At 43.4% G+C, this 24,761-nt stretch overlaps 1 protein-coding gene across 9 annotated transcripts; it reads left to right on the top strand.

The window, feature by feature from the left end:
• Nucleotides 1-367: 367 nt before the first annotated feature.
• Nucleotides 368-10,226, top strand: LOC148000882 (disks large homolog 5-like). 9 transcript variants are annotated; one of them, XM_087586815.1, is made up of 7 exons: nt 368-705; nt 3,131-3,236; nt 3,452-3,589; nt 4,331-4,493; nt 5,636-5,767; nt 6,225-6,401; nt 9,344-10,221. In XM_087586815.1, the coding sequence occupies exons 2-7, from the start codon at nt 3,215-3,217 to the stop codon at nt 9,366-9,368; spliced, it is 657 nt and encodes a 218-aa protein (XP_087442941.1). In that variant the 5' UTR covers nt 368-705; nt 3,131-3,214; the 3' UTR covers nt 9,369-10,221. The 9 variants fall into 9 exon arrangements, with proteins under 9 accessions (XP_087442941.1, XP_087442943.1, XP_087442945.1 ...); XM_087586817.1 differs by having other exon boundaries at nt 375-705; nt 3,362-3,589; nt 9,618-10,226; XM_087586819.1 differs by having other exon boundaries at nt 375-705; nt 3,362-3,589; nt 9,344-10,225.
• The last annotated feature ends 14,535 nt before the right edge of the window (nt 10,227-24,761 follow it).

Below are 24,761 nucleotides of genomic sequence, written 5' to 3'. Positions count from 1 at the left end.
GGCCTGCCTAGTGTACTGTGATTGGTGTAGCACTCTGTGAACCTACCTTTCTTTCAGCATTAAAACATTTACCGTGTAAGGTGTGACACTTCAGTGAACATATGAGAAAATAATGACACACAGTGTCCCACTACTAAAATAAACCAAATACTAACCCTAACTTACTGAATACGATTTGCGGTTGATGTTTTCTGTAAAAAACTCTCTTTTTATCTTGCTATAAACACAAGTGTTGGGCCCTACCTTGGGGTATTTCCCTTCCCCCTGGCTGAGCCTTTCAGCTTGCTGTGGCAAGAGGTTGTTGATGACCTTGGCAGCTGCTCTTGCCCCTGTTTTGGGGTGGGGACTTTCCAGGACGTTATTTCCTGGTTCCTGGTTGGGGTCTTCCAACTGCTACTTTGAGACGTGTCTAGTACTTTTCCACTGCTTTTGCCTCTTGTATATAAGGAAATCTCAGTAAAGCCTGGACGGCTTTCTCGCAGGCCCACGACCGGTTCTAGTGTGGTAATGATGCAGGAGTCCCAAATGGAGGTTCCACTGGGATTGGAGAGGACAACTCAATGAGATCATGCCAGGAATCCGGCCGGTGAAAAAGGAGGGATATAGTGGGGAAAATGGGCCACAAAAGGCCTCCAGTAATCAAGATCCAGAAGGACCACCAGAATTGAAATCACGTGCAACGAAAAATAAAGATTTGGGCTAGTGGTGAGTAAACCTTGTAAAAAGCGACAAGGTAATGATGATAAGATGTTTTTTGTGTATGTGTTCTTTTAGAGTTATGCTAAAACCTAAAGAAGTGATGTCAATGCTCATACATTCTTTTAGTCTTTGGACCCTGACTAGAGACCGGTTATACCCTAGACAAGAGAGAAAATGGGTTTAAGAGAAAAACAGTCCTTCTGGACTCTCCACAGATGCTTTGGTGAAAGAAGGAAAATGAGCTTAAGCTTTTTTGGAGCTCTCCTGGGGACAGAAGGAGGGCGGCAGACGTCCTGGCTGCTTGCTGGCTCCTATTGGAGAAGTGCTTATATCTGGTTCTGGGTCCTTTAAGTACGATATCTGGGACCTTTTGGTGGGACACCATCTAGCTCCTTCCCTCTATGTCTATTGTCTGTCCTTGGTGCACCAAGCTGTCCACGGATGTCAATTTATGTCTGGGTTTTTGCTTCTCGTTGCTTGAATGTTCTGTGTTTCATGTTTAAGAGAAAAAATGGTGAAAACTTTAAATGCTGGTTGATTCCCCCCTTGATTTAGTTTTAAGTCCTTTCAAGAAAGAAACAAATAAATAAAAACAGTTTCAATTGACCTTTGGAGCCCTGCATCCTAGATAACTGTTTATCTCTGGTGTTAACTATCATGCGTGTCTGTGACTGAATCCGGCCTCAATGGAGGAATGTAGCTAGGAGCATAGGTCTGTCCACTGGGGAAGCTCCCCAGGGGGCTGGCTAAATGTCTACACTAGCTGGCCTTCAAGGTGCCAGCAGCTTCAAAGCTTCTATGGTAATGGAGCTGATGTCTGTTTCTCTTAGAAAAATCTTAGATTGTGATTACTGGATTCAACAGGTAATAAGGTACTTCTTTTAAAAATGACAGCTACAAAAAGTAAGAATGGTGTTTGATCTAAATACTAAAGATATGTGTAATCACTTCATTTTTTCTGTTTGGTTTTAAATGTATAATACGCTCTACATGTCTTGGCTATAGGTTACTGGCTTTTAAGTTATTGGGTATGGTTAAAAATTTGTAACATTGGTAACAGAAAGTTGGCTTAAAACTGGAGTCATTCTAGACAACACGTGGCATGAGCCAACCCAGGGGAACAGGTCTAGATTGGGATACTATTTGAATATAACTCTTATCATGGAAACCGGACTTATAAAAGAATTTAGGGCAATGTCTCTTTGTTGGGGTATTAGAGCCTGCAGCATCGTTCGTTCATATGCAAGGCTTGGCCGTCATACTTTATAGCATGAGGAATGGACTTGTTGTTTTGGAGAGACTGGATTTTGGAGGATAGATAGTTTGGTGGAGGGTGAGTTTTGCTTTCCAAAGTTATGGCTGTGCTCAGGTGTTATAAGGGAAACTTAAAGATTGTGGTTAATGATTGCCAGTGTTACATTGGCTACAGTTTACAGTTCGATCACAGAGAGATGCAGGATTCTAACTCACACATATTTGTAATTAAGGAAGAATCAAATAGGTGGAGATTGTTACGAAGGGTTGATGAGGCTATGGAACTTATAAGAGCATTGCAGCCTGGTTGCTTACTGCAACTGCTATTTCAAGAAATACGTATAGAATTTTTATAGGTTTAAGAGATTGTTTTTATGCTGTTTCTTGCACTCTTGGGTTGTTGTGAAATATTTCATTTCTTGTGTTTCCTTGGGTTTTGTTTGACTTGCCCATACATTTGTATGTCTTTTTGAAAGAAAAATGTATTCGTTTTTACTTATTTTGGTGAATGGTTCTTTGGATGACTTTTGTCTGTGGTTCCTCTGAATGCAGTTCCCTCGGTGGCCAGATGAGGGCACCAGAAACCAAGTTATAAATGATGGTTAAGCACCCAGTAGTTCCTCTGAGTGAAGCCAGCAGGTTGCCCAGGTCAAACTCCAGTTCTAGCTCCTGTGCACCATGATGTGCTACAGCTTCTCTGCTTCCTCCTGCTCTTCCTTGGCCAGCAGCACCTCTGCATTCTGCCCCTCCATGGCTCTCGCTTGGGTCTCAGGTCCCTCACTTTTGGGGATTTTAACTTTTAAGAATGGACAGAAAGTTTACAATTTGATGTTTGCCCTAGATGTGAGCACCTATGTTGCCAGGAAAAGCGAGGTTCCATTGCACAAAATGGGATTGTAAGACAGAGATTTCAGGAAAAAACATGGGTGAATATATTGAAACCATTTCTCCTCCCAAGGCACACTCTATGAAACAACATTCTCCAACTTGCATATATTTAAGGGTGTAGGAAAAGAAATATTGGCCTCTAGGGAACAGTATAAACTGTGGGAATTGGATTATATGTCACACACATGGACCCTGGACCCTGGGTTTATACATTTCAGGAAGAAGAATATTCATCATCCAAGGTCTTTAGATCTTTGGCTATTAACAAATATGTTCTATCCGTTTCAAGGCCTGATACAACTCTCCCTCTCCTCAGCAACTGAGTTGTAATGAAGCAGTGACAACTCTGAAGCTCTGGAAGGAGAGTGTGCGAATGGATGTTCCCTCGCTCAAAAGTGAGTCTCTGGGAAAGCCACTGCAGAACCTGGTCAGTCTGGGTGGAGGTAGTTAGCAAGTAAGCTATGGCATTTCCCAGTAACATCACCGGTAGTGTCTTCCCTGGAAATTCTCTTGTATCCAGGAGACACTAGAATCTTCTGTGATGTCAGCAGTGTTGTGGTGACACCAAATGCCTGAGCGATTTCCGTTCATTTCCTAATGGGTTCCCGAGGAGGCATGTTCTCCAGGATCCTCAGTCTCTTTTGGAGGGACAATCATATCCATGCAGAGACCAGACCAAGGCAGAGGGAGGCCAGCCTTCTATCACGTTGGAGAACAAGACGAATGGAAAGGTCCTTGAGGAGGTCACGTGAGTACTGGGCAGGGCAGGGGAGCTTCCTGGAGGAGGTTGGCTTGAGCTGGTCCTTCCAGGAGTAGGATGTATGATTTTGAGCCTCAGTTTTCCTAAATGGCAGACCCAGACACAACAATTTCTGATCATTAGTTTGACAGAGAACCAAGAACTGTTATATGTCAAGGGGCTTTCCTTGGATCTCTTTAGTGTCATGGGCAGTGTCAAAGAATACCAGGATGAGTGTCTGTAAGAATAACAAAGTGTCTCTCTCAGGATAGGCTGTTGAAGCACTTCATTCTCAGCTGTGTCCTGTAGACTACATGGGTAATTGATGCCAAGAGGGATACTCTCCTGGTCATATATCATGGTCTCAGTTACTTTGTACTTGAACACACGTGACTAGGGATTCAAGATGTTAAACAGTTTGGACTCAAGGACTTACCTGCCTCACATCATACATTAGCTTAGAAGGTCCTCGAATTCTTCTTCTTTAGGCCAGCTTTAGAATTTCAGTGCAGAAGAATGGCTGTAGGAGGTGTGGTCTATATCTATGATGGCATATGTCACCATATGTCTATGATGGTGGGGAACAGGGACTGAGCTGAGTTCAGCTTAAAGATAGCTTTCTTGCTCCGTCAGGGATTCACTATATCTGTAGAACTGTTCATCCTCAGACTTCTGTTTTAGAGTAAGCATAGTTTTTCTTGACACTATGTCCACATATATGCCTGTTTACTGGTGTTTATCTACCTACAGAGTCTAATCAGAAGGCATCATCCCAACCCTCCACGACACCTGTTGAAGAGGAGAGAATGAAGCGTTTGGAGAACCTCAAAATTGCCCTCCACAAGATGCAAAAGGAGAGAGATGAACTCAGGAGAATCCTGGCGGATTACCCTGGAAAGAATTTAAATGACAGGTAGTCACAATGCAAGTTCTGTTAAATCCACATTTCCTCACATCACAGTAGGCTACAACTCCAGGGTGGGCTCATGGTCAAAATCACTTTCCTGATTGCATCAGAATGTGAAGATCAGATGGGAATGAGATGGTGGCACAGGCTATTTTAATTCCTACAAACGTAAATCATAGCCTGTGGCCTCAGTTACATACTGGGAATGAGGGTAGTAGTGTGTGAGCTCTCAGTGTGTGGTTTAAGTAGCCTGGACAGGTGTTGGGTTGTGGGAATTTCTAGGTGCTCTGATTATGAGCAATCATTGTTGTAATTGACGTGGAGGTGCTTTGGGTTCAATAGGTCCTGTGAAGAGCTGGAGGGGCCTAATCCCTCTTGCTGCCTCACGTGTGTGACTGCACTGTCAACAGGTTATCATTGCTTTTCTCTGATTTTATTGATTGTATTTTGAGATAATGCCACATTCTTGTATTTATTTGGCATTCTAATTGTATGAGAGAGAGAGAGAGAGAGAGAGAGAGAGAGAGAGTTTTGTGTGAGTTTGTGTGTGTGTATGCATGTGTGAGTGCGTTTGTGTGTATAACTTAAGATATGGGTATTCTGTGTTCTGATTTGGCCTGAGAATTATCCTATGTCAATTTCCATGGCATGATAATGATGTGGCTGAGAGCCTCACTTTGAACAGTACAACATTTCACATCTGGTCAGGTGGACACACATGGGAATCTCCTGGTGTGTGTTATAAATTCTTTTCCCTGTAAATACTGTCCATGTTCCTTTGGGTTTTCATGTAGCAATAGATTCTATGATTGAGAATTGTTACCTAAGAACAGGAGAATAGGCTTCATGGGTTTAAGTTGGAGCCTGGATGGTGGCACAGGACCCTCGAATGTTCTTGGCAAGCTAGTCTATTCCTTCAAACCCTGTCAGGGAGCTCAATCAAATCAGCTCCCTGCTTTTGTTTCCTGGCACTGCTGTCCCTGCGGCCATAATAATAAACTTAATAAATACCAAATGGACCCAGTACCAAGGAGCAAGGGTGTGGCATGTCCTAGGCTGGGGTAGTTCAGGATTCAGTCTAAATTCATATAATTCTTGTATCCTTCATTCATAATGTTATTTGATCCTTGGACCACGCCCTGCCACAGGAACAAGTTTGAGTCCGAGATGCTCATGATGCAGCACGAGGAAGTGATGACCGACATGAAGAAAATGAGCGAGCAGATCAATACCGCTTTGGTCAAATGTAAAAACCTTACACTGGAAAATGACTGGTACTGGTGAGTAACTTACAAGGTTGTGACCCCAGCACTAGGCAAGCATATGTCAGCCCATTCTTATCTTTGAAATAAAGTGAGGATCAGGCTTTATAGTGTTTGAAGCAGACCAGGAAGCCTGTCTCTAAGGAAGGCTCTAAGACATACAGGACACAGAAATATTGGCCTCCAAGGGACATTCTAATAAAAAGGACATATAAGCACACATAATGATTAAGTCCTCTTCTGGGAAAAACTTGAATCAATGGTGTCAGGTTTTTGAGAAGTGCCCTGAGTCTTCTGGAATGTTGCTCTTTTCTCCATTTGACCTGTCTCTAGGTTATGCTCCATGGCTACTGTGGACGTGGACTATAATCTGGGGCTCTCTTCGGATCAGGATCCTAGAAGGAGGAATGGACTTGGAGAAGTGGGAGGAAGTTGGAGACTGGCTGGGATTCACCATTTTTTCTTTGTGTCTCAGCCGCAGCTTCTGCCCCCTCCTAACTGAGTGTTTTGAGCTGAAGAACAATGCCCAGAGAGCATGGAATGAGTACAAAGGGCTTCTAAGGGATCAGATTGCACTGGAAGAATCCACTAAGGAAACAACAAGGTTCTGTGGGGAAGCCAGTATGAAAATCCATGTAACAAGCAGCCTCAGGTAGGGTGAATGAAACATCAAGGGCAGGTTTTCCTGATATCTCAGCATAAACCAAGTCAAACCAATTTAACCTTTCTCTAACTTATCCAGACACTCTCCTAGGACTCATCCAGTTGTTCATTTCTTTGCCCATTTACAAAACTTTCTGTGATCCTAGCTTCATGCAAGAAACTGGAGGATTGACAACCAAGTCCTCCTGCTCAACTAGAAAATGCATTTCCTTAAGGGGGATCTGTTGATCACACATTGCACACTTACATGCCATTATGCTAGAGGGATGCCATGTGGTAGCCATCTTTGTAGTGCACAGAACTGATTAGAGTTCAGTTCAATTGCCAAAGAATGGCTCTCACTTTCAATTATGATGGGGCTTGTGGACTTTCTCTCCTTTTCCCTGTACATTGAAAATGGTCCCTTCTGCCTGTCCAAATCATGGTTTACAGTGACAGAGCTTGAGAAGCAGTGTGTCAGTCCTGTTCTATGTCAGTGTTTTAGTGTTCTTTCCTGTGTCTCATGTCCTGGAGCTGACTGGATGAACAGGGATGTAAGAAAGGCTTCTCTCAGGGTGAGGGTTTGTGTGAGATATGTGAGGGTTAGAGGGAAATTTTTCTCCAACTCTCTCAACCTCGTGTGCCCAAGAAGTGCATTCCCTACACAGGTTTACTCTATAACTGATGGATAGCAGTGTCTACGCTCTCACTTGACACATTTCCTTTGCCTAATCTGTATTCAACAACTGTGCTTCCAGAAGGATGGCCTCCTCATTCTTTTCTGCTTCTCACTTGTGATTTCTGTCCTCTCTCTCTCTCTCTCTCTCTCTCTCTCTCTCTCTCTCTCTCTCCCTCCCTTCTTCCCTCCCTCCCCCTCTCCATTTCTCTCTGACTCTGTGTGTGTGTGTATGTGTGTGTGTGTGTTTGTGTCGTTGGGCACAGATGTGTGAACATGGTTATGGCTATGGTACATATGTTACATTGGGAGTTGCTTGTTTTAAGTGTTTGCGGTATGGGTGCTTACATATAGAAGTGTGTGTATATGTGTGTTTGTGCATATGTGTGTGTGTGTGAACACAACAAGTTTCTGAACACAGACACATATTTATATATATTGTATTAGTCTATATGTACACATATAGAAATGTAAAAGAGAGAAGAAGAGGAAACGCAATGTTTCCAATTAGTTTTAAACTGTTCTTAATGGGGTTTGATTACTATTGGAATTATTACAGTGGGAAAACTATTCATCAACATTGACATTACTTGGAGAAATCTCAGGAATAGGGTACAGGGATGTGAGGAGAGGCTGCTATGTGAAATCCATGTACCTGAGTGTGGAAAGTGATGACTCAGGGCTCTTCTGCCTCCTTTGCTCTCGGTGTGCAGTAACACTGGAAGGTCACGTGCTTGTTGTGTCTTCTCAACATCCTGGTTATGTTAATCGTTACCTGCCACCACTTTCTCTCCAGAATCGCCTAAACTTGGTTGAATATACCTTGGCTTTGGAGTTTTCTCTGGAAATTGTTAATTGAAAGATTAATTTGCTTAGAGTTGCATCTGGAGGTAGAAGATGTCCAGGAGTTATGCTGAGGTGGAATCACATCTTTGCCTCAGACAGAACCTTAGGCTCAAAATAGTCCACAGCACTCACCCTGTGTTGGGTTGTGGCACTCTTAACCATTGTTATTCAAAATCATTTGATCTGAGTGAAAATCATCTGCAAGGAGGGTTTAGAAAGTGATGACCCTTAGACATCGCTGGAGGTGTCAAATGGGTAGCCCTGTGAGAAGCCATGTACAACTCTTGTGAAAGTTCAACCTTTGACACAGCGATTCCAGAACAAGAAGTAGGTGTCAGCAGAGAAACTGTGGCACATTAGTGTTGTAGTGGTTCACCTCAGAGCAGCCATGAAGCAAAATTATCCAGAAGTCCACCAGTCAGAAAGTGGAAAGGTACAATGTTGTCCAGCATTTCCATGGACTGTGGCTGAGTTTGATTATACCTGCCAGCATTTGGCTTTGAATCAGTCAGCCTTATCTCACTCGAATTATATCTGATAGTATCCCATTACACGTTTTACCTTGGATTGTGGTTATGGAGATTTCCTAGCTGTTTGTGCTGGTAGTTTGGCTGCCCTGTCAGGTACTGTATCCTAAAGGGACCTCATATTGAAAAATGCAGCTCACTTTGCATGCACTGGGAAACAGTGAGCAGAGGACAGAAGAGGCTCACCTGCCCCCACCCAGTGCTCTGTTGCCTGAAATCAGCCTCCTGTGCACAGCCTTGTGAACTTGCTAAGCAGGCTTGGCTAACAGGCCTAGATGTCACATTTCTAATTCCTGATTTTCAGGGGAATACACTTTAGTGGCTGAGAAGATGCAGCATCATTTCGGTGTCACTGAGATGATTTGAAAGCACAGGATGAGAGGACCCAAGTAGATTCCCTGTGCTTATGAACTGTCTTATTGGGTGTGTGAATTTCATCATAGTTCTCAGCATCTGTCAGCTAGGAGCAGCTCAGAATATTATTCCTGTCCATTTTAAAAGAAATTCCATCCATGAAGTGTATGTGATCCATAGAGATTCTGGCTATTGTGTACTGATCCCTCCAGTCTGAGCTCTCTTGTATTATCTGAGCCCAGTGCCTTTAAATCTCCCCACAAATAGTTTATGATACCCATAAACAAAAGAGTGGTATAGTTTACTTTCTGCATGAGTATCTCCTTTAGAGTTCAATGCCTTCTCTTGGCAAGATTTCCATGCAGTCTATTCTTCCCATATATAATATCACTTCAGTGTGCATGTACTTCTTGAGATATTGTTTCTCTGGGTCTTTGCAGATAGTAAGGTTGTCAGGTGGACCCCAGGCATATTCCTGCACTGGAGGAATAATAATAGTCTTCATTTCAGTGATGGCCAAGCTTCCAAGGCCTTCCTATTGTTTTCTAGGTTGTTCACATCTCTCCTCATCTGACATTGAGACATTGCTACATGATATTAAAATGTATGTGGGCGGTTGGAGTTATCTGCTGTTCAGTGTTCAATTATTAGCAGTTTTAAAAGCTGGGAAAATATGCAGGCCTGTGGGATCTCTTACCCTTCTGTCTTGGGCATGAGAAAATGACCTCAGATGAAAGATCATCCTGGATTATCCTGCTGAATTGTGTGCTGTGTATGGGAGAAGTGACATGGCAGGTCCTCACCAGGCCTTTTCCACCCCTAGGTATGAAACACTCCAGCAGACGCTTTCCCGTGGCCCAGACCAGGCCTACAGCTCTCAGAGACAGACCTGTCCACCAGGAGCACTGAGGGTGCAAAGATTGACAACACCTGCCGCATCTCCGTCCTTGTAACCGTTCCAATCTTGGGCTGAATTTGAAAGACCTTGAGATGTGGCATGGATCACGCCTCACGTTTAACCCTTTGACGACTTGTCCATCAACAACCAACCACCCCGTATGAGGCAGGTCGACATTCCTCTTGAAGAGATTTTTACCATCTTCCCTGCCGTTCTGCTGTGTTTGCATGGCCAGCAACAGGCTGGAGTTACATGTTGAAAAATCAGCATTAATTGAATGCTGACTAATTTACTTGTTATATTTGGTTTTGAGTTTGAAGTTTGGTTGTTTTATGCATTTGGTTTTATTTGTTTTTTTTTTGAAGTTTTGTTATTCATTTGTTAACTTTAGTGTATGTAATTAATATTAATTAATTAATATTCCTAAGGCTATATACATTGAACTCATTGACTCCCCAATTTAAAATGTTCTTGAATAAATTAATGTTTGTTTATAAATAAAAATGTGACCTTTAACCCTTCACTCACAAGGCCGTCCTGAGTCGTGTGTGGTTCTTCCTCCTGTAACAGCACAAGTGTAAGGCAACAGTGGTTTTCTGCAAGTCTCATGCAGCGTAGGCTTCACCATCAGTTCACAGCCAGCCAGAGCTGCACAGGAAACTGTGCTCTTGATGTAGACAGTGTGTCATGCTCTGTGGAACCCCCTTCATGATGAAAAATATCCTTGCTTTATCCCTGTGCTCACAGAAAATTTAGCTTCCTTTATAATGACAAACACAGAAGTATTTCTCTAATACATTAGAGGAAATACAAACATTCAGTACGGGAATATAAAATGTTCAGGACACAGATTTTGATGCCTGTGGATTCCTTGAAATATAGCATCAACTCTGACTGCACATTTAATGAATTCCACCAATTTTAGAGGAATGAACATTTCTACTATTTTTGTTGTTGGTTTGTTTGTTGTTATTCATAATGATGCTTTGCTGAGTTCATTTTGATATATATCATAGCCTCTTTTGGGCGGAGGTCTTACAGTTTTGAATTATTTCTTTTTGTAATTTGTAGTGATATTTTTATCTATATTTCAAATATTATCCCCTTTCCAGTTTCATCCCAGAAAACCCCTATTCTCTCCCCAGAACGCCCACCTCTATGTGGGTGCTACCCCAAGTGCCTGTCCTCTCCCTCCCACCTCCCCATATTCGTTTGCATGCAATTCTGCCAGCGGCCAGCAGAGGGCAGTGGATTTCACTGGGATGTGATGTGACAGAGAATTGTTAATTGCCCCTTAGGTCCTCTGGGATTCAAATTCTCAAACAGATGGTCCATGTCTCCAGTCCCTGTCCTGGACTTTTGTAATGAATTCTATTATTTACAACTTGTCTGCCAATTCTGGGGTTCATTGAGAGAGCATTATCTAATTTGTCATTAATAATTTTTTAAATGACCATTTACAGAAATGGTAAACATTATTTCCTTGTGCACATTCACTAATGGGATTATATAAAACATATTTTAAAAACTAAAACACTATATTTAAAAAAACGTAAATCAAATGGGCTATATATATAAGCATAATACTCACAGATGAAGAAACTTAAATGACTTAGAAACTCATATTAAATATTTATCATACTTGGACACTACAGAAATGCCAATCAAAATTATTCTGAGATATTTTTTCATACCTTTCATAACTTAGTTTAGTAACACATAAGAGAATTCCCTCCTACTGTGTAAGGAGCAAGGGGAACATTGAGAGTCTCCTGTAGATTTGCAATGCAAATTTCTGTAGCAACTTTGGAAATCAGAATGCAGTTTCTTCAGGAAGGTGGTAATGGGTAAACCTCAAGACACAACACCAAGGCACATATCCTAATGTTGACTCATCCTAGTATAGACACCCTTTCTCCACCATGTTCAGTGCAGCTCTCTTATAATATTCAGAATTTGGAAATATTCAAGTGGTCCCTTACGAGATGAGTGCATAAAGAAAGCATGGTGCATTTCCAGACTGGATTGCTGATCAATAACTACAAAAGGAAAAAGGAAAGCATGCAATTTTCAGGACAATGAATGGATCTTGTAAAATCATCCTGGATGGGGTGATCCAGATCAATGAGGACAAATGGGATACATATTCACTGTAATCTGAATGTTAATTGTTCGACCTGTATAACTGTATGATCAGTTTAGTGTAAGGGTCAAGGGACGTGGGCCAGACTGTCCCCATTTTCGGTGTTGTTTGCCTTGATCATACGGTCGTATGCCTTTCTGAAAGAGAAATGTATTCATTTTTATTTATATTGGTGAATTGTTCTTTGGCTGACTTTTGTCTGTGGTCCCTCTGCATGCAGTTCTCTCAGTGGCTAGAGGATGGCACGAGATATCCTGTTATAGATGATTGTTAAGAGCCCTATAGGTCCTCTGAGTGAGCAGCAGATTTTGCATTGGGTTCTGTTGTTTATGGTTTGCCTCTCCCCAAATGGTTATCTCTGATGTTAACTGTCATGAGTGTCTCTGACTGGATCCAGCCTCATTGGAGGAATGTAGAGCTCTATGAGCTGGGCAACAGCTGATCTCCTGGGAGTCAGGTAGTACTATCTCTGTTTAGGGTGTGCCTCCTGGGTCTCTGGTTTGAGCAGGCCTCCAGGGTCCCTGGAAATACAAACCCACAGGCCTCATAGAATTTTGAGAGAGTCTGTACTGTTATTTTCTAGCTTCCCTTCCCATTTCCTACATCTTCAATAGAGCACAGAGTTGACAACTATGAATTATATTTCCTAGGTGCCTCTCAAACCAAGAGTTTGCATGTGACTAAGTTTTGTCCAGAAACATATGAACGGAGTCCATGGGCAAAATGTCTGCCATTGTCTTCATGATGTTTACCCTCCGTAGTATGGAGGATCAAATTTCCATATTCTTAAAGATAGTTGATTTATACAATATCAAGAATGTATGTGTAAGTTATCAATATCCAGTGTTCATAATTGTCTTATTTTGGCTCCCAAAAAGTTGTACTTCCAGACCTGAGGGTCCCTGAGGGCTTCAAGTTGCCATTGCCAATGTTTGGACAGAAAGACATAAGGACAGGGCAAGGGATTGGGAGGGAGTGGAGGATGAAGAGAATTACCATGATCCAGAGTTAGAAGGGTCAGATTTAAGAGCTACAGAAGAGAAAGCAGCCTACAATGTAGGTGGAAGGGAATAGGACCCTATTGGGGGAGTGGGGTGTTTCCCAGAAGGTAACAGGCAGCAAAGATAAAACATAGATATAAAAGGTATTAATCCTGGGATGCTGGGTGGAAGGGAGGTGTATGGTAGCTGTCAGGAGGATTAGAAATGTCCAGACATTGATTGTGTGTGTGCCTGTGTGTGTGTGTGTTTCATTCTCAAAATCAGAGAACTCTTGGGCAGGTGCCATGACTGCACTAAGGAGCCAAAGCTGTTTAATTAATTCACTGCTACAGTCTGGTACATTGAGGTACCAGGTGAGGGTCATATTAACCTGGACACGGGGTACACCGCCCAGTCAGCCAAGGCACAGTTTATTCAGTTTCATTTCTGTTAAAGACAAAGCAGGATAAAAGTTTCCCACTGTTTCTAGTCTCTCCAGAAGCTGTTTCCCTAGCCATAGCATATCTTGGATCTTAGTGACCCAAACCACCTTGCAGAATGAGAAACATGTCAGCTATCCAACTCTTAGACGTGTTAGAGGTGCTTCTGTCTAATTAAGCTATAAAGAAAGTTACTTTCTCGTGAGAAAATGACCATGAAGTCCACGTCCTCAGGTTTGCAGCTTCCTTGGCAGACAGAGCACCAGGATCCTCTGCTTGAGGACGTTCACCTCCTCTGTATCTCAGTGTGGTGAGAGTGAGCGAACCATCCTAGGGTGCCCTGCCTCTGGAAAACTAGGAACAGTCGCCTCACGGCATTTCTCTACAGTACAGTAAAATAGTGTCACCCCTAATCCCTAGAGAATGGCTCAGCAGACAGAGGGACCTGTGGCCCTCAATAGCCGGAGAAATGCTGCCCTCTGTGGATTGGCTGCCTAATTTTGGGCTATCACAGGCAAGGAAAAGTCTCAATATTTGCACCAGATCCAGCCTTTTCCAATAGTTTGGCCCTAATAAATTTAAGGACACAGTCATTTTAGTATTAGTAATTTATTCCACATTTCATCTACCTAATCCAGACTGTACCTAAATCGGGGAAAATGAAAGGAAGTAAATTCTTAGTCATCTCAGATGTCAGAGTCAGGGACTTAGAGAATTATACAACGTTTGTTGTGTGACTAAACCTTCAAGAAGTTCCTCTTAAGCCTTGAGTGTGACCAAGGAAGACTAAGCCAGAAAGCAACATTCTGGTTCACTTTTATACCAGACTCAAGGACAATCATACACAACACACAGTCAGTCAGACATTTTATGGCCTCTCCTGCTCACATGGAAACCATGGAGCCAGAAACCCAGACGATAAACTTCAGTCCAAACAAAAGAAGCCAATTAAAACAACAACAATAAAGAAACCTGGTTTGGTGGCACACACCTTTGCTGGGGAGACAGAGACTCCATGTCCTCCCTAGCCAGCCAGCCCAGCTGACCTGTCCTATTCCGAGGCAATGAAAACTCCCGGTTTATAAAAATGGTGGACGGCACCTGTAGAGTAACAACCAAGGTTGTCCTCCGGCCCCCACACATGAAAGCTGGATTCTGGATGGTGTTTTCTTCTCCTCTGGAAGACACAGGAAACTCTACCATTCAGCTCCTCCAAGGCTTCAGGCATCTGCATGGATGGCACAGCAAGAGGAGAGACAGTGTCAGTGCATCCACTGCTCCACCATAGTCTGCTTTCTCATTAATAAACAAAAGGCCTCCCAGGAATTCTGAGGCCTGCAAAGAAGGAGGTAGAAACAGCTTTTGAATGACTCCAAAGCGTTTTTAAAAAATCTATTGAATGGGTTCTCATTTGAAGTTAATAGAACACTCACTTCCTAGTTTGAAAATTGGTATTTGAGGAGCAAATTAAACATCGAAGCTTTTTAAAAATGTATCTTAAGGAAACCAAAAAGGTCCAAATGATGACTGTTCTATGTATAGAAGACTGTTAATTAAGAATATGGAAAGCAAGACAGAATCAGAAAAGCCCACATTCTGTAATTCCTATTAAATTCAGCAATTTAGTTACTATGTTGAATTCTAATTAAAATGTTTAGTTGTTGGGACATAAGAAAGTCACATAGGACCAAAAGTAACACTGCAGAGATTGCTTTCTTGTGGTTGGTGGTGAGGGAGGGGCTAAGGGATCAGTGAAAGCTCAGACTGGACCAACAAGCTCATCAGGAAAGGAGATTGCCACCAAGCCTGGTGACTTGAGTGTGATCCCTGGAATCAGGTCCAAAGGAGAGAACTCCTCCCAAAAGTTACACTTTGCTACATAGTACACAGTGGCAATCATGTACACAAGTGCACACACACACACACACACACACACACACACACACAGAGAGAGAGAGAGAGAGAGAGAGAGAGAGAGAGAGAGAGAGAGAGAGAGGAGAATAAAAATAATATATTTTGTAAAGGTTCGAACGTCACAATGCCTAAGAATGAATCTTAGCATCCAATCAGTGTTGCAGAACAGAAGGGAGAAGCAGGCCACATTCAGCAGGAGCAGTAGGCCAAGTCTTCAGCAAGCAAGCAAGTTTCTAAGAAGGTGGGTCCTGAGGCAAAAACGGTTGGGAACCAGGCTGTGTCCGAACAAATGGACCATCAAAGGATTTTTTGAGAACTCGATGCAGACATTTGCATTTGTACCAGAATTATTGTTAATGTTGGCATTCATTCTACACTCCACCCAGCAGTTACCTAGCAACAGCCAAGTAGGCCTGGCTTGCTATAAAAGAGACTCTTTAGCCTCTCATGTTCCCTGACTCTAACCCCTTTGCTTTCCCTGACCCATTCCCCTTTTCTTCCCCTGCCCCATTGCTCTTCACATGCCTGATGCTCTAGAAAGCCAAAGAGGGCATCAGATCCTGTCAGTTTTGAGTTGACAGGTTCTTGCTAGAATAGAACTTGGATTCTCTGAAAAAAAGTCCAATGCTCTCAACCACTGAGTCAAGCTCCCTGGGTAAGCCATCCCCAAATAGGAGTTGAAGTGTCATTTCCACATCTAGATACCAGGATAAAGAGTCCCACCTCTAAATCCCATCTGTGAGTTCAGAGCATTCCAGGGGGATCTGAAAAGATCTTCCCAGTACAGGCCCAATACCTCTGAGACTTTCTCATGCTCTTCCCACCCCAGCTTTAGTCTCCTTGATGTTGGCCTGGGCCCTTGAAAATGAAAGAAGTAAAAAGTTCTTGAGAAGCTGTGGCTTTTTGTTTAGCTTCTGGTTCTTGGTGTCTTTAGGGAAAAGCTGGATTATAGGAAAAAGATTTTGCACATGAATTTGGGATCCTAGAATTCACATCCAACAAACTGGCGAGACTGGGCTCAGAGCTGGAGAGGGGAGACTCAGGTGGAACTTGAGAACTGTGCAAAGCTGCATCCCATTTCCCTTTGCAACTGCAAGAGCAGGAGAGACCGATTTCACAGTTGTGCTGTGTTGTGCTGTACTAGGCTTGGTAATGAGGAAGGACAGGGCCTCCCTTTGTAGCCTCAGACTCCAGCCTCTGCTGTCTCAGTTCCCCAAGCATCAGGAGGGCAGGTGTGGGCTGCCACAGCGCTAGCAGGAACAGGAAGATTTCTGTGTTCTGTTCTCTTCTTCATGGGCTGAGGCTGAGCCTGGAGTCTCCATGTCAGTAGCATCCTTCAAGGCTGTTCCTCTGCAGCTCTGAAACCTTTTTTTTTTCAATGTAAACTAAGTTTATTTTTCCTTTGAAATAGTGTTCATATAGCACTACAGCTAGGTAAAAAAATGTGACATAATATAAGTCTTCTCAAAAGCCAGAGTTTTGTTTTCTTTGCTGTTTTTTAGTGAGCTTTTTAAAAGATGCAGCCTATTCTAACAGGATAAATATTTTTAACCATTTCACTTTGAGTTAATGATGGCTCACAAATGAGCAACACTCCTCATTGAGGAAAACAAAGAGCTGTTGTCCACAAGGGACAGCTCACTCACCCAAACAAAAGGAGTTGTGTAAAAATCACTAACTGTTCCCATATTAAACCTTGACCCCTGGGGAGATGCCTGGGGAGGTTCACTGTCAGAATATTCAAGTCCTGGTGCTCCCTCTAGAGGAACGACTTGATAACCTTCAAAACTTCATTTGGAAATAACAATTAAAATCTGATTTTAACTAAGCTATAAAATTTTAAAGCTGAGAGGTAACATTTGAACATTTTTAGTTGGAAACCTCTCCGGAAGGTGTCATGCTCTAAAGCACCCATGAAATGGGCACAGCCAGTGTCCTTGCTACTCTTCTAGTCCTTTCTGTACAGCAACACAGGGACAATCATCTCCAGTTTCTGAACTGCAGTCAGCTGTGAGCCTTGCTCCAGTGTGGGACACCTAGCTTTCCTCCAGTCCTTAGGGATAGCATTCTTAACCTTTGAATGCCTGCAGCATTGCTCACCTTTGGCCCTTCTTCCTCCCTCCTTCCTGTCCTTCTATTTGTCTGTGCTAGACAAGCTTCTGCCATTAGACTGTCACCCCACATCTGAGTTTCTTTTCACAGGATTAAATCACCAAATCATATAAAGTGACATCCCCTGAGATGACAGCTTGTTTCCATGTCCCTTCCTTGCGGCTCTTCTCTTGAGAAAGGCTCTCAATGCACAGCCCAGGCTTAACACAACCTAGAGCCCTCCTGCCTCTGCCTCCCAGTCCACATCGCTTTCATGTGAAATGAGATTCAAAGCTCAAATTTCAACATTTCTCCCTAGTACTGGGAGCTTCTCTCTTGAGGATGCTCTGATAATTTACTGGACTAGGGTTGATTCCAACCAGTTTGACTTTGGGTTAGTAAAATTTTTCACTGAGTTCATGGACTTCATTTCTTCTCTTTGAGAGTTTCTGAGAACCTGTTTCTTATTTTGTTCTTCAGGGCCCAAGAGTCCAGAGATTAGAAATGTACCAAAGGTGAAGGTTCTAGTAAGAAACCTCTTCCCATAAACTCAGGCCTTAAAGGGAAGGCTAAGGATGACTTAGAAGTAAAGTATTTTTACACCCTCTTCATGGGGAGAATAAAAATCAGTAAGATAGACAGAAAGAGGACACTAAAGAAAACAGAGCCCTGCCCATGAACCTTACAGGTACCTGTTGGTTGGGGTTCTCTGTGAGCTTCTAGCCCCAACATCATCTCACCTGGATGTTCTACTAACATCATGCCTGGTTGAGTTACAGTTGTTTAAGATCAGACATAGTACCAGTGTCGTAGTCAATGTTCTATTGCTATGAAGAGACACCATGACCATGACAACTCTTATGAAGGAAAACTTTAAATTGGGACTGGCTTAACATTTTCAGGGGTCCAGTCTATTATTGTCATGATGAGGGGCACACAGGAAGTCATGGTACTAGAGAGACAGCTGAGACTTCTACATTTTAATCAGCAGGCAGCAGGAAGGGAGCAAAGACATTGGCCTAACCTGACCATTGTCAGAGTCTCTTTTTGATCCCAAGAAACAAATAGATTTAGGTCTGTGGAGATTTCCAGACAAATGTGGTGGTTAGACCCTGTAATTCTAACACCCTGGAGACAGAGAATCTGTCATGGTGAAGACCACCTTCAGCCCACAGTGAGACCCTGTCTCAAAACAAACACACACATACACACACACACACACACACACACACACACACACACACAACTAAAAAAAAAAAAAACAAAAGAGCCTGAGGAAATGGACCACACCTTGATTATATAACCTTCTGGATACCCTGAGGGATTACTACGGTCAGGCTTGTTGCACAATAAATCTTAAGAGTGAACAGCACTGATCAATCCATAGGCCTTGACTGAATACAAAGAGAAAGGGTGTGGAGCATAAGCATTCATTGCTCTCTGTGTCCTCAGGGTGGATACAATAGAGACAGCTGCTCAACCTGTCATGGTGGACTGTGGCCTCAATTGTTGGCCATCATACACCCCTTCATTAAGTTGATTCTCCGGCATGTGTTTTAGTAATGGAGAAGGAACTCATGTGGTAGGACATGTAAAAATCAGTGTGAAAAGGCAAGCATGTTAAAAGTAGGGAAAGGGTCCAGAGGAAGCTTCATAAACAAGAAAATCTCCAAATTGCAGACCTTAAGCATACTGTATATACAACACCAACATTAACAAGTAAAACACACCCAAATTTCAAGGAGAGACATTCTAGGCATGTTGGCACATGTGTGTAATCCGGCACATGGGAATATGAAGCAGGAGGATCCCTGTGAGTTTGGGTCAGCCAGGATACATAGTCAGTTCAAAGCCAGCTTAGAGTTTGTCTAAAAAGAGTTTTTTTTAAGTGAGATAGCAAGTCCAGAATAGATAAACAGAAACGTCCAATAATAGAAGTGTTACTGAGGATGCAGACTGATAGGAAGCACCCAAAATCCTGGGATGTGGTGTAAGTTGGAAAACATTTTTATGCCAATAAAACTAGGTGTGCCCATCCTCTGTGATCCTGAAGTCACAGGCCTGTGTACACTGTCTTAGAGGATCTGCCTTCTCAGACCCAAATCCTGCATTTCAAGATGCAGGAAGCAGAGCCACACTGGCTGCAGGTTGAGTCCGCAGGGTGAGTCCGCAGCCATAAGTGCTGTGGATCCCCCTCAGTCCTCCAATTCTTGAGGGAACCAGCTACTAATGGTCCAGATTTGGCTCCTCAACCCTTGGTTAAGTTGTTAGAGTGAGCAGGCTATGTAGTCTCTGGGGCCTGGAAAACATTTGACTGTCATTCTTGGAATTAATCTGCTGTGCTTGGCTAAAACATCTTCACCCAGTAACTACTAGCCGATATCTTGGTGACATTAAACATGTACCCTTTGCCTGGAGATTCCCCGGGGTGACCTTAGATTGGTCCCATTTCTAGCTGATAGAATTGGAGGTAGAGCTTAGATTGGCTATGAGCTCCCTGCTTCTGATATTTTGGATTGTCAGGGTTTCATGTCTTTCCTACAAACAAAGACAACATAAGAAAATGACAGTTTATTGAGGTTGGAAGCCCACTCTGGCTGGCATCATTGCCATGGCACCATTCTGTGAATGGCATATAAAACTGGGCTCTAGCATTCATGTGGTAATTTGTGCTAAACCAAGTTTGCTGAGTGATCAAGACAAGAGAGATGAAGAAATAGAAAATATTTGGTAACTTAACATACGATTTTATAGTTTTAAGCTTGGAAAGTTTTATAATCGTACAAATATTATTTTAAAATGTTTTATGTGTTCAAGCATGTATGGATTAATTAAATGATTAGTGAAACAGATAAATCTAAAGAAAATAAGAAAACTATCATTATAAGAACTGTGTCTGTTTTGTCTTTAGTGTGTTAGAGACTCTGGGGGTGACCTATATTCTGTAGCCCCGTTTAGCTGGGTGTGGTGACAGTGGGTGCTGAGGACTGCAATATATGGGCTTTCACTGTTGGTTCCAAGCTCTGTGTCAGGATCCTCTCTGTCCACATAAGGTTTCCAGTCTGGAACATTTGGTCAAGCTCAGACATGAGCAAGGGTTCAGCCTTGTGAATAGTCCTCTGGGTCTGTTGCAGGGTCTCCAAGAATGTGATGGGGGAACGGCTAGTAACTTTTACCTAGTGAACATCTCAATATGGGGGGCATCTGACCCTTAGGAGGGCAAAAGGTAGGAGGTTAGCCTAATTTTCATTGGTCTCATGGACACATTTATTTTACCGTTCATGAGTTTTGCAGCCTCTATGCACAACGTAATTTTAGATGAACATTTAGGGCCTTTGCCAGATTTAGGGGAAACTTTGGTCATGAAGGTGAGGGCGTTTTCAAAATTCAGAGGTAGAGGCAACCCATATACAGAATTGTTTGTCTTCTGAGAACAGCAGAGTATGGGTCTTTTGTTAAACAAGAACTGCCATCCATTTGCCTCCTGTTTCTTTTTGTCACTTCATTTCTTCCTGTGTTCTTCTTTGAAGGTGAGTGGTCCCCTCTCTCTAAAGAGGGCCCAAGGACACTGGCATTGGCAAATGCATGTCAACTGTTCATAGTGTGCATGTCTTTGCCCTTCTCCCAGTAAAATGAATGGGATGAGGCCAGAAGGTCAGCCCTTTGTGCTGAAGTCCATTGGCTGAGGGACTGGGCCTGTACCATCCTGGGTAGGTGACCACTGCAACCTAGTGTACCTGATTCCATGTTGAAGAAAACTGCTCCATATAAACCTCTCCATGTGTGACATTGGACTGCATCAGTCACTTTTAGGAAGGGCAGAGTGCAGCTGCAGTGGAGCCCAGAGTGGAAGCCAGAGGCTTCCAGCCAGCCCCAGAGCAGGGCAGGATGCAGCAGCCACAACTGCAGAGGTAGCAGCAATCAGGCCTGGGTTCCTGCTTAAGACTGGAGATGAAGCTGCTCACATCCACCTTCTACCACAGCTGTGGGTGTTTCTGGATTGCCAGACCCTGCCTGCAGGATCTGAGCTTTGAGCTCCTGTTGATCAGAACTGGAGGAGCCAGAGCCTGGGCAGTTCCTGGAGTACATTTCCCCTTAAGAGGGTTGGTAGAGTCCTATCCACATCCACGGCTATGTCCCTCCTCTGTTCGGGGGAGTCTGATGACCTGAATTTGGCTGCTGTCTTGGAGTGGCTCCTTTGGGTTATCATCTGGTAGTGGGCTGGCTGGGCTGACGGCTATCATTTTATTAAGTCAGATATAGGTCTGGCCCAGAAGACCTGCCTCATAATGGGTTATTTCAATGTTATGCATCCACTTACTGCAGTTCCCCTCATGAGGTCCATTACAATGATGGAGATGTAAGTTAATAACAGTTCCTGGCACAAAGTCAATGTGTTTATTATTGTGGTTGTAGCCCCAACTGCTCACAAAAAAGGAGGCCTAACAGGATCAAGTCTTTTGGATAGATAGGCCACTAGCCTCCTCCAGGGTCACAGTGCCAGAGACATCCATCATAGCCATCCTACTGCATAAAACCCCTTCTGGGCCTGTGTCCATCACCCACAATACTACTCAGGAGTCCTTCCTGCCTGCATCACCATAGCAACAGTAGCACCGACTTACAGCCACAGTTGCTGCCAGTAGAGGGGTACAGCATGAATGGGCCAGCATGATCAGTGAGCCTATGGGAAGTTGTGTATCATCCCAGGGGCACCAGTAGCTGTTGTCCCAGGAGGGCTCACTTCCCTTCTTTTTTAGATCTTTGACTCGAATCAGTAGAAGTGACAGAAATATACAGAGAGATAAATACATAGAGAAGATTATCAGGATCCCAACCATACATTCATGCACCTGAAGAGACCATAAGGACCTCAGTCATACATCCTCACCTCCTGCATCACATTGGTCCCCTAAACAGAAGGTGCCTTCACCAGACTTAACTCTAGAGTGACAAACCAGGCAACTTTCAATTTTGTTCCTTTTGTGGAGTGGAGGTGTCAGATTCTTCAGAAGTGTTGGGCAGCAAACCATCAAAGGGAATTCATGAGGCTCTGGAACGTCTCAGGTTGTACAACAATCGGAGTTCTTGACCTTTACATCCTTTCCAGCTCCAGGGGACTCCCAGACCACCAGAGCTTTAAGGTCTGGAGGCAAGATGGAGGTGTGTTAGTGGGAGTGGATTTTGAGGCGTCAAAGGCGCCCACCATTCCCAGGTAGCATTTGTTTCTTCTACTTCTTCATCAACACTGGAACTCTCAGCTGTTCATCCCACATCTTCTTGCTCTAAAACTCTGAAATTGAAAGTCCCCAATTAAATATGTTGTTCTATATGTCACCTGGGTCACCTGTTTAGTCCTTCTCCGTTTTAGCATTCTGTTAATAGGAATAACAACAGAAACCAAGCTTTCTGAATTTTGTAGATTCTTTGTCAGGGCATGGTAAGACATGCTACCTTCTATGTGATGATTTTCTAGACTAAAGTGATTTCTAAATCTTGCTTTTCTCAAGACTGGATTGGTCACCTTGTCAATAACAGATGGGGCCCGCTGATTCTTTTTAGTAAGTCAGGTAATTGTGAAGGGCAGGAAAAGGAAGCCCCAAACACCCAAGTGCAATTAGCTGTGAACTTAGCTTTGCTGCACCTGGAGGCCATTCTGGGAAGAGAAAGCATCCATTCCAGGCCGTCCAATGAGAGGAGGTGATTGGCTTCATCCTGAGAATAGGTTGAGTAGAGTTAAAATTTGCATTTCTGATAATTTCCAGGTAATGAAGCTACTAGTACTTGTCCAGGTCACAGTTTCAGAAGTGTTGGTCTAGCATGCCTGACTGGTAAGTGAGGAGGTTATTCAGATTTTGATATTTGTGGAATTTCTACTTTCCTGAACTTCTAGGAGTACATGGCAAGAAGGCTTGAGTCTAAATGAAGAACTTGTCTTCATAGTTTGCATGGTGGTTAGTGTTTGTTGATCGTCAACTTGACAGCACCTGGAATCTCCCTGGAGACTCAGCTCTAGGCACCCAAGTGGAAGATCATTTGATTATTAGCTCTATTATATAAGGCATTACTAGATGTAGGTTAGCCTCGGGACATGCCTGTGCAGAACTCTTCTGATTAGACTGATTGAAGTGGGAAGACCCACCCTCTGTGGTTGACTGGGACAGTGGACTGGATAAGAGGGATGAAGTGATCTGAAGACCAGCATCTTCCTCTGCTCTCTGCCTGCAGTCAGTACAACAGCTCTCAGGCTCCTGCTGTCCTAACTTTCCACTGTGGTGCATCTTGCAACTATAAAACAAAGTAAACTTCTCTCCCTTAACTGTTGCTTTTGTACACATATTTAATCCCAGCAACAGAGAAGTGACAAAGCCAATCAACTGTCACTTAAGCTCCTGAACATCCACAGGAATCTCAGCCAGGAGTCATAACCTATTGTCCAGGAAAACTGGAAATTTAGGGGAAGAGACACTCTTTCACCATGCTTCTCCATTCATAAGCATTTTATGGGAACACAGACACTCAGAGACAAAAAGTGGTCAAATGCAATGGAACTTAAAGTACACAGCCCCCAATGACATGGTGGATCCCATGAGTCACGTGGTAGATGCCATGAGTCACATGGTGATTCCCATAAGTCACATGGTGGTTCCCATGAGTCAGATGGTAGATCCCATTAGCTCTGCTTCCTAAGCTATTGTGTACTTACCTCCTTTTCCCCTGCTACCTGAATCCAGCTCCATCTTGCCTGAATCTTTCTGCCATGTGTCACAGTATTACCACTTTGATTTCCCATGATTCTGTGCCTTTCCCTTTGTATTCTGATGGCCATGGTGCTTGTTCAAAAACCACCAGCTGTGATGGATTTACTCCTGGTGCTATCCTATAGCCACATAGTTGAATTCAATCATTAACCTTAGTGGTTTCAATTCTGCTGAGTCTAACACTAGTTTTTGTTCACATTTAGAGGACAGAGCCTTTGACTCCTTTTTATCTTTGAGGGGAGTCTTTCAACTAAGCTTCTCTGCCCCTGCACATAGAGTCTCTATGCCCCCTTGCAAGTACATAAATCATTAAATACCCCTCCGTCCGATTCGGTTGGTTTCAAGGCATGAAAAACCAGGGCCAGGCTGTTTACAGATTCATTACTTCCTTACCTTGTCCAGTACAAAGACTGCAGCACTGTATCAGGTGTGACACATGCTCTCATGCTCCCTGTTGCCCCTGCCCTCCCTGGTCAGAGTCCACATCCTAGGGTGAGCCTCCAACTCCATCTATCAAACTGCCCTCATTTCAAAGCCCCCAGTTATAAAAAGGCAGGGCCTGCCAGTACTCTAGCTCCTACTGCTGACCCACCCATTACTCCCCAGTGTGAAAACTGCCACTCTTGCAGGCCTTCTCTGTGAGGTTTGGGTCATGAATCCACACTTGGGACAAGACGAAGCTCCTAAGCCTGCTGCCCTCCTTCATGCCTGTCTGCCTCTGCTCATTCTGATGCCTCAGA

This window comes from Rattus norvegicus, chromosome 15, assembly GCF_021556685.1.
Source record: "Rattus norvegicus strain SHRSP/BbbUtx chromosome 15, alternate assembly SHRSP_T2T, whole genome shotgun sequence".
In the NCBI taxonomy this organism is placed as follows: domain Eukaryota; kingdom Metazoa; phylum Chordata; class Mammalia; order Rodentia; family Muridae; genus Rattus; species Rattus norvegicus.
Note: the sequence above shows the minus strand (reverse complement) of the source record. Positions and strands in the feature narration are given on the sequence as shown.